At 41.7% G+C, this 15867-nt stretch overlaps 1 protein-coding gene across 50 annotated transcripts in view; it reads right to left on the minus strand.

Annotated features, from left to right (window-relative positions):
• The window catches only part of elna (elastin a), a 45482-nt gene extending 30569 nt beyond the window's left edge, over positions 1–14913 (minus strand). For all 50 annotated transcript variants that reach the window (XR_007964385.1, XR_007964381.1, XR_007964390.1 and 47 more), the window contains exons 1-4: positions 14624–14913; positions 3607–3666; positions 2873–2968; positions 2335–2361 (exon numbers count right to left, since the gene is read on the minus strand). Coding sequence is in view for 1 of the 50 variants with exons in the window: in XM_052078243.1 (XP_051934203.1) it covers positions 2335–2361; positions 2873–2968; positions 3607–3666; positions 14624–14699 (259 nt within the window). In the remaining 49 variants the exon portion in view is untranslated. The remainder of the gene's footprint in view (positions 1–2334; positions 2362–2872; positions 2969–3606; positions 3667–14623) is intronic.
• Between the last annotated feature and the right edge of the window lie 954 nt (positions 14914–15867).

Below are 15867 nucleotides of genomic sequence, written 5' to 3' on the forward strand. Positions count from 1 at the left end.
GTTGCCGCTCATCGAAAGAAGATTCTTTCCTGCGTTCAGTACGTTGTCAAAACTGGATACTTCACAATTAGCGTGAGATTTTCAAGGTTTAGCACGAGCTGTGGTAAAATTCACTGTAGTCACGCTACTCACTTCACCAGCTGTTGCCCTGCATAATAGTCCAGGTCAAACAAGGAGCTTGCCAGAGGAATGCGGCGTCACTACTGGGCTTCAACAAAAGAACGATTGGAGCGCTTCTCAGTATGCACAGGTACAGTATGTCAGTGCATCATCACTGATTGCAAATGTTTCTACGAAGCCGGCAACTCGTGACAGAACCAGAAATAATGATCCCCACTTGGATTGCCAGAGTTGAAAAATTGCTGTTGCCTGCCAAACACTAAGAGCAACTACGACGCTGCAATGGCAAGCATTTGCAGTGCTGACGGTATCCATCCATGACCCACCCAATTGCTTTTACCGGTAATCCTCATTTGGGTCACACATGAGCTGGAGCCTTTCCCAACTAACTTCGGGGTGGTTGCCAGTCCTTCACAAGGCACAGGGAGGTCAACAAGCATTCATGCCTATGGACAATTTAGAGTGTTCAAATGAAGCTGCTGTTTTTGGAATGAAGGAGGAAACCCAGGAAAGCAAAATGCTTCCTAATATGGAACAGCACTGGCAACAGTGTTCCAAAAAAGCTGCAATGGTAATTTAATTTATAAAGAGAATTTGCATTTGAATTGTCATGCACATTGTAGTGACAGTAGCATGACCTCCATGTATGAGAAAAGTCTCGGTCAACACCTTACAATTAATCATTGCCAAAATCAACTTCCACTGAATACAGCATTGGAAATGAACTCATTTACAAAAAGTGGCTGCACTGCCAATCTCGGTTGAGGGCAGGGGTGTGGCACTCCAGAGGAACCATTCTGTTATCGGGTCGGTACGACATTTGTTTGCTTCCTTATCTGTCCGAACACATATGCTCAGATTGTATCAGTAAGTGCTTGCGGAAATTAAACGATGGCCAAAAGTCACTCAAGCTACTGGTGAAGTGTAGACCAAAAAAAAAAAATACGGCAATGGAAAATATTTATTGTACAGTGCTGGAGAAAAGGGCCCGACTTGGAGGCTTCCAGATATTGTGAGGGTCCGACGGAAAAAAAAAACAACACCATCAGTCCACTGGCACCATTGTTCAGCAGGCGTAGATGTTCGCTTAAACTTGACTAATCATAACACACTAATGCAGATATAGAGCAATACAAGCTATCTAAAGGCTCACGCAATCAAGATGTTTATAGAGGTCAAGCTCATGTAAAGCGGCAAGACGGTGATAAGGGCAGCTTGGTGACAACTCCTTGAAAGGATGTTTACTTTTGTCTAGTGGCTGGGAAATGAGTGTGAGAACGTAAATCATGATATACAGCTTTATCCACCCAATAGATGCACTCACTGTAAATGGTCAGGAATTCCCACCCAACTAAAGTGCAGTATCAGTACAACACTTTTAAACCCGGCTATATGGTCAGTGAAGAACACCACATGCAGATCAGTGATTGCCAAAAATATTACAATTCCACGCCAAGGTTCTTTTGTAATAAACCAGTAACAACATAAATACCACTGCACGATCTAATGAAAGCCAAACACAAGAGCTGTATGACCATATTTTAACGAGTTCATATAGTAATGCTCAGTTTTGATGGATACTCTTGGAAAGATCTTTATTTACGATGAGGGAAATGTTAAAAGTTTGACATCCATCATGGAGATAAGTGAGGAAGACAAAATCTAAGAAAGGGGAAAACAAACAAATATCACAAGTAGGAAGAAAGCTCCCAGTGACCCTTGTGCAGTTAAGCGGATCCGAAAATGGATGGAGGAAGAAATTTCAGATTTCTTAACACAGTAAGAATGTAATCAATCATCTTCCGAGCCGCATGATCCTCACTAGGGTCGCGGGGGGTGCTGGAGCCTATCCCAGCTGTCTCCGGGCAGTAGGCGGGGGACACCCTGAATCGGTTGCCAGCCAATCGCAGGGCACACAGAAACGAACAACCATTTGCACTCAGACTCACACCTAGGGACAATTTAGAGTGTTCAATCAGCCTGCCATGCATATTTTTGGAATGTGGGAGGAAACCGGAGCACCCGGAGAAAACCCACGCAGGCCCGGGGAGAACATGCAAACTCCACACAGGGAGGCCGGAGCTGGAATCGAACCCGGTACCTCTGCACTGTGAAGCCGACGCGCTAACCACTAGACTACCGGGCCGCCCCAGTAAGAATGTATTGAGTCTTATATTGCGGCCGTTACAACAAATTTTAATTGTATAATCTTACCTGGCTTTGGTCCTTTACCTCCTTGTCCTAGCGTGAGTTAAAAAAAAAAAACCTTAAGGTTATATTTTGGCCTACATTATGATTTACAATACAACTCACGAACGATGAGATTAGTTCAAAGGTCAAGAGTGAAGTAATTTTAAAAAATCCCAAACGAAATGTTTTTGTGTCACAATAAAGTAATTCATTAAAATACATTAATTAAGCGGAGGCATTTCGCCGAATAACTCGCTAACTTTGGCAAAGAACAGTGAACAGCTCAATCAATAATGCATTATTACAATGGCTGACCGAAGATTGCTGAACAAATCATTTTCGTTGTTAGGCGCGTTGCTGTTGGATTAACTATGAACCTGGGTGGGTTGCGTTAAAAAAAAAACAACTAACGAATGCTTGAAATAGTTTTAGCCCTAAGTATGACTATAAAGATGGTTGGCCAAGTTCACTTCACGTTTGACCTTCAAGATTTATAGTATTGACACTGACTTTCATGCGCATTGGTCGTAAATTGTTGCTGATTAAGGAACAGTTTTCCTACCTGCTCCAAGGCCTCCAATACCAAATCCAGTCTGGCCAACACCTCCTGGCACCACACCTCCTGGTCCACCGCCTTGGCCTCCACCTCCATAACCACCTAATGACAAGGACAGACACCGACCAATATGTGATCATCCATATTGTTGTTTGTCATCATGTCATTCTTAAGTCGTAGTTTTGAGAAAATTGTACATCCAGTATGGCTTCATTAATTAAGATTGAGTAGTAGTTGTGCCATTGTTGAGTTCTATCACAAGATCACGATTCATTGTCTTCTGATGCCTGGTTTTGGTCAGAACATACAATGCTGATTGGAATTTGGGGGCGCTTTCAAAATGTGTACATCTATATAGCTTTTACTGTTGAGTAGCACGAGATATAAAGAATGCCAAGTGCAAACAGATGTCACAATGTGTGGCCAATGCAGTTATCAGTCCTGGAAAGTGTGCTGGTATATAGTTTAATTGTACGCCGTATATCATGAAAGGGGAAAATGAGTTTTTGTGGCTTTGTAGGACCATAGCGGCCAAATCATTTCCATTAAACTATAATTCTTCATTACGTTTAATTTAAGTTCTGGTTCACTTTTAGGCTTTATTAAGGTCTTTTTTTAATGTGTATGCGTCAGCATAGTAAAATGTCTGATCTACGGCGGCATGGCTTAGCTGCAATGAGTTGCGGCTTGGGTAGTTTATTATTCCAAACTATCCCAGCAGACCTAGAAGCCTTTGTTACCTGGAAAAAATCCAGTTCCTGGTCCAGTGCCTATCCCCGCACCAGGTGGTACATACACGCCTGCAACACACAGTAGGAGAGCAAAAGGTCATTCTTGGTCACCTGCGCGTATTCCCCCAAAAGTTAGAGAGCAACGATTGAAAGATTTGATTACAAAGCCGGTAACAATATATCGGATGACCATTCAATGACCCCATCTATTATACACACATTCCCAAATCCATTTATCTTTTTTGACCCGGACATTAGAAATGAAGTTGATCTGCGACGGGCTTACATTGAAAATGAACAGCTCCTGTGAGGATCAAGATAAAAAGTTTTGCTTCGAAATGAGACAAAGTTGAAAAGAATGTTTTAGCTTTCATTTAGATGAGGTATTGAATTTGGAAGAGTCATTTCAGAAAGTTCCACACTGGACCCTCTCAAACCACCCCTCCCGCAGCACCCCTGGTCTCCAATCTTATCCGATTCCTAAGGGGGTCATGGGAACAACAACAGCAATAAATGAATGGGGGAATATTGTTTTTAAAAATTTGACTTTGTTATGGGACAACAAGGGATGACATTCAAAGTGACTGGTGCATGACTTCAGACCCATGTTACAACATACTATGTTGCAGGGAAGAAAGCTGGTTTGTATCTCCACAAACACACCACAATGGAGAGAATTGTGCCGAGGGAAACACAGTGATTTTGTTAACTGGTCCTTTACATGCGCAAGGAGGCCAATGAATTAAAAGCACATGTCAAAGGTGCTTGTGTGTTTATTAACGCATACTTGGTGAACGCCGCGCTTTGTGCTCTGTCTGCATGGACACCGGGGGCAGTGCAAGAACATTACAAAGCATTAGTGTCTGAACCGACAAAATGAAAATGTATGACATAAGCCACTGAAAAGTGCCAGAAGAGAAATCCCAAAAATGTAAACATGATCCAAGGTATGACAGAGGGCTTTCACTCATAAGTTGTGAAGTATTTGATGTTTCGGCCACAAATAACAGCACTATTATTTTTATTGTCACAGTTTGAGGTTAGTACGAATATGTATGTCAACACTTAAGAAGGCAACTATTGAAGTGACAAACTTAAAAGCAGAGTGAGAAGTTTCTGGCGTGAAGAAACCACAATATACACCGGACATTGTTACAAAGCTAAAAACAATATTTTTGTTACACTTCATGACGTTATATTTTTGTCTAGGAATCAAATTGAGTGCACGTCCACAAATATTTGGACACACTTGATCTTGGCATGAGTGAGAAATATATTTCATTCATTCATCTTCCGAGCCGCTTGATCCTCACTAGGGTCGCGGGGGGTGCTGGAGACTATCCCAGCTGTCTTCGGGCAGTAGGCGGGGGACACCCTGAATCGGTTGCCAGCCAATCGCAGGGCACACAGAAACAAACAACCATTCGCACTCACACTCACACCTAGGGACAATTTAGAGTGTTCAATCAGCCTGCCGTGCATGTTTTTGGAATGTGGGAGGAAACCGGAGCACCCGGAGAAAACCCACGCAGGCCCGGGGAGAACATGCAAACTCCACACAGGGAGGCCGGAGCTGGAATCGAACCCGTGTACCTCTGCACTGTTAAGCCGACGTGCTAACCACTGGACTACCGGGCCGCCCAGAAATATATTTCTTCAGTTCAAATTACTGTTGTTGAATTGTTTCGTACTTTTATGACCAATTTGACATAATGAACTTCTTTGAACAATCACACACACGGTTACAGGCACACCTTTGCAATCTAAGGCGTTCCAATCTTAGTCTATAGTTTGTCAGTGCCACTGCCACCGTGACAGATGTGTCAGGTGCAGGTACCACCCGGACAGGGTGGAGAAGTTGTTCTGTCGTCACACAATCAGAAGGATTTCCTGTCTGGGCTTTGCTCGCGAGGCAAGAAGGAATGCGTATGCCCCATTTTTTCCCTCCGGTTGTGGGCTACTGGACCATTTTAACAGAGGTTATCGAGTCCACCGTCTACAACCAAGCCGAATCTGCGTCAGAATGTATTAGATCAATTTCATCACAACAAATTTATTCAACAATTGACTTGGATCCTTATCCGAATAATGTTGGGGGGGAAAATAACTTGGCCACTTAAGCCAAAATTCTAACGAGTGATCTTATCTCGATGTTATTGTAGAGTTGTAAGAGCCATGTGTATTACTAATGTGCTTTTGGGTCATACACATGTGAAGAGTTTAAAAAAAATGCTTGCAGGCAATGTGAAGAGTTAAGAAACAACAATAACCTAATTATGATTACATTAAAATATTTTAAATTCTCTGGTCCAAGCTTTAGATGTAATTTCTTTTTCAACCTAATAATATTGTAGCGGTCGTGGTGCCTCACCAGTAGCCTTACTGCTCGTCAATGTACTGTAGGACACGTGCAATCACAGCAACAAAATTAATGGATCTTATTTAAAGTGTGTTTAGATAGTCTGCTAACTCTAATTTTGGGTTTGAATACTTGCTCACTGTAATACACATGCTTATACACATGTAATACACAGTTAAGACACTAAATTGTGAGTGTGGATGGTGGTTGTCTGTATACTGTCATACAGTCTATAGTATAGACTGTATGCCCTGCAACGACTCAATCTAAGGTGTACCCCAGGTCTCTGCTTAAAGTGCTCCAGCTGTAGAAAACGAATGGATCGATGAACAAACATTTTGCAAACTGTATCATACATTTACTATCCGGGCATCAGCGTATCTATTCTATTTTCTATAATGCTTATCCTCATTTGGGTGGGCTCGTATCGATCGCAGGAGACATGAGGCGAGAATAACTACGAGAAAAGATTGTTTTACTTGATGTGGCAGGTACATAAGGTACATATTGGACCCACATACTGCACGAGGACTAAGGAGCAGAGGGGTTCGGAAAATTTCAGTCACAACCCGCTTTGTTTCCAAATCAAGTCATGGCGATGATGTTTTTTTTTTGGGACGGTTTGGGTGGGGGGAGACTTCCCGCAGTACCTCCCATGTTAATGAAAGTTTTCACAATTGCACTCTGTGACCTTAAAGAGTGCAGTTTTTGCTTCATTTAAAAAACAATCTCGTGACTAATGGGCCATTTCTGCCACCTAATGCTGCGGTTTGTGCAATAACCGCTCGTGTATTAAAATGGCTGAAGAGCTGACGGAACAGTTTGCACACACACACAAAACACATGCACATTGCTCACGTGGGCGATCTCACGCTAGTTAATAACTGCGTTCTCTGTACAATATTTGTTTCGGCCTCAGGGCCACGTCATTAGGACACTTACTCAATCCAGCCCGTTTATAGATTCAAAATAAAACGTTTAAGCCATATAACTACAGATTTAGTACAATATTCACACGAATCCAAGAACCTGAGCCCCGTAATGATGATAGTGTGTTCGGTAAATCTCTCTAAGCAGAACACCCGCATGATGTGACACATGTGACAGTTGTCCTACTATCTTGTCACTCCTTCCAAGGCCCGCTGAAAGAGGACGAGCGATGGCATGGGGGGGACACGTAATGTTTATAAAATGTACGCAGTCATCTTATCGTGACACTCTGATCGGACCCTAAATTCTGACAGTGCGTTGGTGTGTGCACTGGAAAAACAAACGTCATAGTGGTGTTGAGGTGATTATGTGCGTTGGCTGACTCTGTCCTAATTGAACCGTAAAGGGGGACACTTTTAAGGCTTCGTTTACACTGTAGGTCTTTATTATCCAATTCCAATTTAGTGGCTGCAGTGGACCGATGTTACACATTCAAACGTCCCAAAGGTATTATTACCCTTTTGGAGTTGACCGCCATTTGAGAAATAAAATACTGTCTGAATACAAATGATTGACCAGCAAACATTTAAGGATTTTAACCTACTTTGGGGATTCCACTATGTGTGTTTTGTTGTCTTTGACTTTCTATGCAGAGGTGACAAAAGCATTTGCACTCTAAATTTGTTCTTAAAATTGTTAGATTTGTTCTTGATTTTACTGCTTGGTGCTTTCTACCGCCTTTATTACCGATTCGTCTTACTGTTTATTGTGTATGTTAAATCGCTCCATGTACAGCACTTTGTATGCAGCGATGGCTGTTTGAAAGTGCTCTATAAGTACTCTTGACTTGACTTGACTAAATTTAATTTGGAGTACACATACTTGAAATGCATGTGTGGTTAAAAAAAAAAAGTATAAAATCTGAAAAGTCTTAAAATACAAAAGTAAAAATGATTTTTTTACTGTCAATGATGTACAACACCTGTTTCAATAATGTGAAGAAAGAAACAATATTTTTGGACTGAGAAGAAAGAAATATTTATTTTGTCTGATTTTTTTTTTTAAGTAAAAAGTACAGTCGAGTATTTGTGCATGGTTACTTCCCATCACCGCATCTTAAGTTTTGTAAGTCATTATATGTTTCCTGAAAAGCAAAAACAACCTGCATGCATATGCGGCCAATGAGCAAGTAAGCAACGACACACTCGTCCAGAAAACAAGAACATTGAGCAACAATAGTACGAAACATAACATTACAAATGGATGCAGATGTCCACCCGATTTAATGCTCTATGCGCCGCAGAGTTTTGTTGTACTTTTTTTTTTCTTCCATTGCCGTAATCTTTGGGGAGACTTGCTCGTATGTCATTTCAATGACGTTCAGCAGGTATATCTGATCTCTTTGCTTACACTGCGGTCACATTGGCAGATATCAAATGTTTTTTTTTTTTTATCTGATACAACCGAGACCTGATTAGGATCTGAGGATACACAATTTCATGCGTTGAATTTACAAACGCATAATGCCATTACTCATATCTCAACTGGGCCATATCGGAACCGTCTCACTTGAACCTTGATGTAATGCAGCCGAAAACTAAATCTGGGGAATTTAATCATTACTTGTTTTGTTTAGTTGGACATGACAAGAGAATAAGACATGGTTCAATTGATTAGAACCAAGCATGTAAAATTCATTGAACCAAGTGGATTATACAAATTATATCGGTTTGTGGGATTTGGAACACGTTTGGACGAGTGTTTATTTACAGATTATAATGTTCCGCAGAATATCAGACTGTTCCATTTATTTTGGCATCTGCTGATGAAAGAATGCAAGCAATTTTGGACATCTGTAGAAATCGGGCTTTTAACGCCATCTTGAATGAGAGCTACACAGATGCTTTTTTTTGTCTGTGATATTAGGGAATGGTGATGATTTGGTGCCATATTTTAAAAAAAAAAATCAGAATTGCTCTTAAAATCCACGGCTTTGTGACAAACCTATAAGGATTTTAGAAGGTGGTTCTATCGTGTGGGAATGCTTTTTTTTTTTTTTTTTGGTGGTATATACGGTGGGCGGCCCGGTAGTCCAGTGGTTAGCACGTCGGCTTCACAGTGCAGAGGTACTGGGTTCGATTCCAGCTCCGGCCTCCCTGTGTGGAGTTTGCATGTTCTCCCCGGGCCTGCGTGGGTTTTCTCCGGGTGCTCTGGTTTCCTCCCACTTTCCAAAAACATGCATGGCAGGCTGATTGGACGTTCTAAATTTTCCCTAGGTGTGAATGTGAGTGTGGATGGTTGTTCGTCCCTGTGTGCCTTGCGATTGGCTGGCAACTGATTCAGGGTGTCCCCTGCCTACTGCCCGAAGACGGCTGGGATAGGCTCCAGCACCCCCGCGACCCTGGTGAGGATTAAGCGGTTCGGAAAATGGATGGATGGATGTTATATACGGTATATGTGAATGAAAAAAAAATTAAAGAAGTACCGGTAGTCCATTTTCAAAGGTAAGAGACAATTTGGGCCCTACTTTCATGCCCAGTGCAAATCCAGCACAAAAAGCAGTTCGACTGTGCGCACGGTTAGAGATTTCTTTCTTTTGGTATTTTCGTAGACGGGCGCAGGAAGCAAGAGGCGTGTGCGTCATTCTGGGATTGAACACAGCCTACTTACTTTCCGGCCAATGAAAACGGCTCCACCGATTCCCTTTAAAGTCAGCGCAATAAAAGCGCACACAGTCTTTGAGCGTGGCACATTGTAAAAGCAGAAATTGACTCGCTGGAGTCCAGACAGAAGAACGAAGCATGCAAAAATGCTTACAAGGAACCTCCGCTTTGTTGGCCAAGAAGTGGATCGTAGATCACCGCTGTGGAGTGGACACTTGAGACCACTCTCCACCCCGATCTTTCGTGTTTATGTGCGCAGTGCTGCTTGGGGCTGGTTTTAATACATATAAAAACGACGATGACAATGAAGCGCTCAGTAAAATGATTCAGAGGGCTCAATGCAAGCTGTTGTCATATCTCTGAATGAAATACGATGACATGTAACAAACACGCCGCCGCAGTCCGGCTGCCTGCGGCCTCGATCAAATCCACCAAAATCGTATTGCACCACCTGCAACTTTTGCACAACTTGTCTGTTGCCAAATGGTCATGTCCAACATGTTCAGGTTTTTCACCGAGAATAGATGCCCTGCAACTACAAACTGTAAAGCACTATCAAAGAAGCTCAGTCCAAACCATCGGTCTGAACGCCGCGCCACCTTTCACAGTAGTCATGGCGGTAGGAAAAACTATTTGCCAAAATGTTAACGACTTCTGGCTACCGCTGTCGAGACTTCAGCCACAGGTCATTAGCTTCAATGTAAAAGTGAACGCTTTGGATAAAATGGCGAAATCGACGAGGATTTACGAAGCACAGAACAAGGGCCAGGCAGACATAAATGTTCATAAGCGTTCTTTCACCATTCAAGGCTTTTAAGCAAGCTCTCGGCCAGAGGAGTGAAATCAGAGAAAGTGTCATCAAACTGAAATGAATTTGTAAATGCGGTAGTAGAAGACCGGAGAAAACCCCGTAGCATGACTTCTGATGCAGTTTTCTCTGATTGCAGAGTTGACCCGATGAGCACTGTGATCCCAGAGCATCACTCGAATCCAATAAATTGTGGTCGCCTCTCACGCGATCCAACATTGGACGGAGACTTGGATGCACAAGTCTCTATCAATAAAGCCTGAAGCACTGCTGACTTTGGGAATCTACCAGAAGTCCTGAGCTAATGTTGGAATCCCTCACATTTTTTTGGACGGCAAGGATATGCCGTACAATCTCCATTGATTGGTTTAAATGAGCCGAAGTAACTTCCAGTAGTGTGAAACTAGCCCAATTGCAATTAGGATGGTGAAGTCACCAAACTCTCATTTTCCCTTTTGTCCACTGAATTGTGGCAAGCACATCCATTATGAAACGATTTTGCGTGTGTTCATTTGTGTATTATTCTGCTGTATGAGGTAAAAGCCACAACTGAATTCTTTAACGTTGTAACTTTAATCAGTTCCAAATTGTCCAAAATGTGATTTCTTGAAGCCTAAATATGTAACATGTATGTTGACATGTGAAATTTAGTATAACGGAACGTATTAAACCTAAATACACAAATATGAAAAAAAACCCATCTTGGTATCTACTGCATATACAACTACGCAAAAAAAAAAGAAATGCTAGAGCAATAGAATTATGAAAATTAATAATTTATTCAATGAAATGAAAATTAATAAAAAAATGTACATATCTATATATTGTTGGTATATATGTACCGGTATGTAAATATTTACCGTATACTGTATGTATATGAATGTGAGTATGTATAATTAATATTGCAGATCAAGATTCACATACAGGGAACTCGTGGTCAATGTTTTAACACCATCATTTCAATGTAAAAATGTTGAAATATTGTGAACATTTTTATTGTTTTCATTTTCTTTTCATTTAGCAATCGTCCCTTTTTTTAAAATAAATGTAATAGTATTGGAACAGGTTTTTTTTAAACCCAAAACGAGTTATTCACCGATTTCTATGTGCTATGTATTATGAGGTAATCATAAATTTATTTGGATTCACGGTAATAACACCGCTCTGAAGGAAAACAGAATGGCAATGTGAACCATGACAAAAAAAAATGAGTTTGGCACCTCTGCTCTAAAGATAAAGATGTAGATCATGAGGCTTGCATCAGTCTATTGACTAGTTCTTAAAATAGTCATGATTAATGTAGGAATATTAATAATATTCCATGTCAGTGTAGACACGTACTAAATCAAGAGGTTGCAGCAATTTGAAAGCAAGTATAACTTTTGCCTCTGCAGTTTAAAATGACTTCTAATGGTTTTTCTCTACAAATGCATAACACATTGAGAGTTGCTTACTTTTCAATAAGGCAACTCGGTTTCTTGGCATCCATGTCAATAGTTCAACTTTCTGTCGAACTCTGGACTGGAATAATTATACATGTTAAAAAAAATGTTGGCAGATTTGTTTTTGTAATTGTTTTGCCAAATCCACCTGATACTTTGTATTTGTGATCCAAACAAATATTGCACTCAGTCCCACCATATGGTTTTCTAACAAGACAGTGGACATATTTATTAACAAACCCTTTCCCAGTTGTTTCCCCGGAGTCCATAAATCATTTACACCTGTCAATGGAAAACATTCAGACTCGATCATAATTCAAGCGAGTGCAAGTGTTTTGAGCACATGAAACGAGTCCATTGGAGTGCTAATAATGTTCAAGTTATTCATAGAGACTTGACCCAAGAACTAGGCTCAGTGATCACCCCCCCCCTGCCCCCCACACCCCACCACCACTTTTGTTTTAGCGAACACACAGATGGAGTTGGTTTGAGAAGCATCGGATGTTATGTGTGGAGTCATAAGAATTTTGAACGGCGTTCAGCCAATGCTGATCATTATTGCCCTTTGACCTGACACATAATGTGATGGGAAACCTGTGCTGGATTCAATGCAGCCAGCTTGCAGGAAAAGAGACTTTATATGGCTGAATCATTTTCTTTTCGAGTCTAATAATTTTATCTATCTACATCTGAGCTGCCACTTGTCCCCCCCCCCCCCCCCCTCCCAAAAAAAACAACAAACATTCAGAGAGCGCAAACCTGGGAAGCTATGTTTCCACATAATCCTTACAATTCTGTTGGGAAAGGGAGGGACCATCATAATTCTGTGTGAAAAATGCCTGATGATTGATGAGCTCCAAATGTAATGGTTCCTTTCTTGGCACATGATTCATACCTCCACAGAGATGAGAGAAAAAAAACATCCAGCTTAAAAAAAAAAAAAACAACAGTGCTGAGATACAACAACATTTGTGTTCATCAAGAAAAGGAATGCAGTGCAGCTTGGCGTACTTAGTTTTGATGTGACTGCTTTTCAGTGCTGGGCTGACACAGACAAGAAAGCTCAACTAAACGAAAGTAGCGTAAAAAGGGATGAAAAAGTAAACTCACAGTCTGAGTGTGAGTGGGAGGAAAGGCATGCATACACAATGCCTTTTTCCATCTGAAATAGATAAGCGGCTCTTGAAATGAGCCCTTTAAAAAAAGATGGACGTTTCTACTTTGTGGCGGGTTCATTTTCGATTCGTAATTCTTGGTAGACCTGGCGAATTCAAGCACACTGATATTCTACCTGCGCGCATCTGGCTGGAAGCCCACCAAGGCCCCCACGTGTCTCCCCCACGTGTTTGCGACACACATGGCCGACATACACTGCATTTGTGGATGTCTGAGGTGAATACCTCCAATGACGTTGGGTTACAGCGAAAACGTGGATTTTAACAAGACTATCGGTAACTGCCGGAGAAAGTACTGCACATAAAACAGCATGTACAGCATCTGTTGCTTCTGTTTAACATCAAAAGGGTGATAAAACAGTCAATGAGACAGCTGGCAGTTGTGATAGAGGGAGCACCATGAGAAATAAGAGATAGCAGCCTGAGGCCTTTTGTCTTTCGAACCATGGTGTGAAATTTGCTTGGGACATTCGCCTTTTTGCACAATCAAATGAGATCCGACACAAGACCGCGGCGGTGTGAGTGCGCATGTGAATTTTGATGAACACTGTCAACAATGTAGAGAATAGTCCAATTTTGTCGTCGACCGTCAATGACGGTAAATATTCAAATTCGAAATTATTTTAGAATTTAACCCCCCCTCCCCAACCCCATCCCCACAAAAAAAAATACCTCTCCGTATGATGCCGTGCAGGTATTTCCACTGTGAACATCAATCTATAAACGCACTGTTAAATTAATACCGCTCCAATACTGTCTGTCAAAAAAAAAAAAAAAAAAGCATTCCTCACTTGTTCTAAGGCACTAAGTACTTTTGATACTGATGAAATTATTCACTCGAGAGACACCTTACATAGAATAAGAAGGATTTGGGGGGGGGGGGGGGGGATTTTGACTTACTTTAGTTGTGAGTGAGACAAAAAATAGTTTTATACAAGATATGGGGGTGGGGGGGGGGGTCTTCCTCGACTTCTTCGTCTGGATCCGGCTCCAATTCACCTAGCACGCTTGAAGTCAACACTGTGACACACTTTGCAAGCATGCAGAGATAACTCTTAGTGCGAGCGAGGCAGAGTTTTGGATTTTTGTCAACGTTTCTTTGCTTGGAAATCAATCGGCACACCTATTAAAGCAAAAAAGGTGGGCCAAGAAACCTCCGACCTTCATCTTTGACTTATTAGCGATGTGTATAAAGATACGCTGCCAGGAAGGAAAGTATTAACAAGGATGTGTTTTTTTAAATGAGGTTCGGTTTCAAAACAATCCAGGGATTCTTCAAGGATACAGAAGACCCAAAAATAATCATCATCAATGTGCTTAAGTGCTGAATATGATCATAATTATTTGCATTTGTGTTCGAATTACGAAACAAGAATACCATTTAAGATATCCTTTATTTGTCCCACACTGGGGAAATTTACAACCTCCAGCAGCAAGAAAGAAGAAAGAAGAAAAAACAAACAAACACTGTTCAATTAAGTGCAATTTAGGAATGTCATTGAAAATGTCTCCCAAAGGTTTTTCCCTCCTAAAAAACGATTTAAAACCTGTTTTCTGATATTAAAGAGGGCAAACATCACAAGCTTTGCACCTGCTCTTACACAGCCACGCGCAGCTAAGAGTTGCGTTGACCTGTGACACATGCTTACCTCCTTGCAGAGTGGGCTGAATCGCCGCTACGAGGAAGAGTCCGTGGAGGAGCAGCCGAACCTTTCCGTGAGCCATCTCGCTCCCAAATGCACCACCCCTCTCCAGAGGAGCTGGTTTTATTCTCTGCTACCTAATTAACACAAGTTGAGGAGTGATGAGAGGGGGGGGGGGTGAAAAGGAGAACGATATGGTATTAGGAGACGACAAAAGCCCAGTTTTCAATGCTTCACTTTGCTTTTTCCCCCTCCACCCTGTCTGTTGTTGCTGTTTTTATTCTGGTCACTCTTGCCAGGAGTTCTAGTGCTGTTGCCAGCAAGGACAGGGGGGTAGGGGGGGGAGGCTGGGTGGGGGTCAAGAGACACATATTGTAGGAGAGAGAGAGAAAGTCCCCCATCAAGAAGGAATTGAACTATTTGCCAAACACTTCTTGGATACAAAGCATACTTATCTGAGAGCGTCACCCAAGTCAGACCGAGGAGCAGCGAGCCACATAGCCTGACAAGTACCTCTCGAAATGGCTTCAGCTGCTTTGATTTGTCGCAATAACGTTTGTTACTAAGGGAAAAGTAACTAAATACAAGACCGTATGAAGTCACATTCAGCACGAAGAAGCAGCAATCAGAGGGACACAGTGGCTGGCAGTGCGTATGTGAAAAGCCTTCCTGGAGGTGGTGAGGACACTATTGGCATCAAATTCAGATAAGGATGCCAAAATGAATGAAATCCCAACCTGCCTATTTTATGCCGTAATCCTGAGTCATCCCGTTAAAGTAATGGCAACTGTCAATCTGATAACAAGCATCGTAAGATGAGGCAGCAGAGCTTTGTGATATTTTAAAGGATTCGAGAGACTGTCTGACAACCGAGCGCAGCATAAACACATTGTGCCTGTGAATCATTTCTCAAGCACAGTGCGCAATGCGGTGCCAGAACATGATGACCTGCGTGAGGATCAGGAGCCTCCGGTATCAACGAGACCAAACAACTGAATGAGTTGGACAGTTAAATCCCTATTAGGAAAAAAAAAACAATAGTCTACAATCGATCCCCATATTTTACACTCTTTCTTTCTGTAGGGGAATATGTGGTTTGTTCGGATCTCACTCCATTGTCACACTATTACATCTGGACACCAGAGGGCGTCGTTTCTCAAATTGCGGTTGAGAAATTCACGGAAATTGGATTGGAGCTCATCGACATTGTCTGTTCTGTGTTTTTAATTGCAAATATTCTGTTCCAACAA

The sequence above is a fragment of the Hippocampus zosterae genome, chromosome 10, assembly GCF_025434085.1.
Source record: "Hippocampus zosterae strain Florida chromosome 10, ASM2543408v3, whole genome shotgun sequence".
NCBI lineage: Eukaryota > Metazoa > Chordata > Actinopteri > Syngnathiformes > Syngnathidae > Hippocampus > Hippocampus zosterae.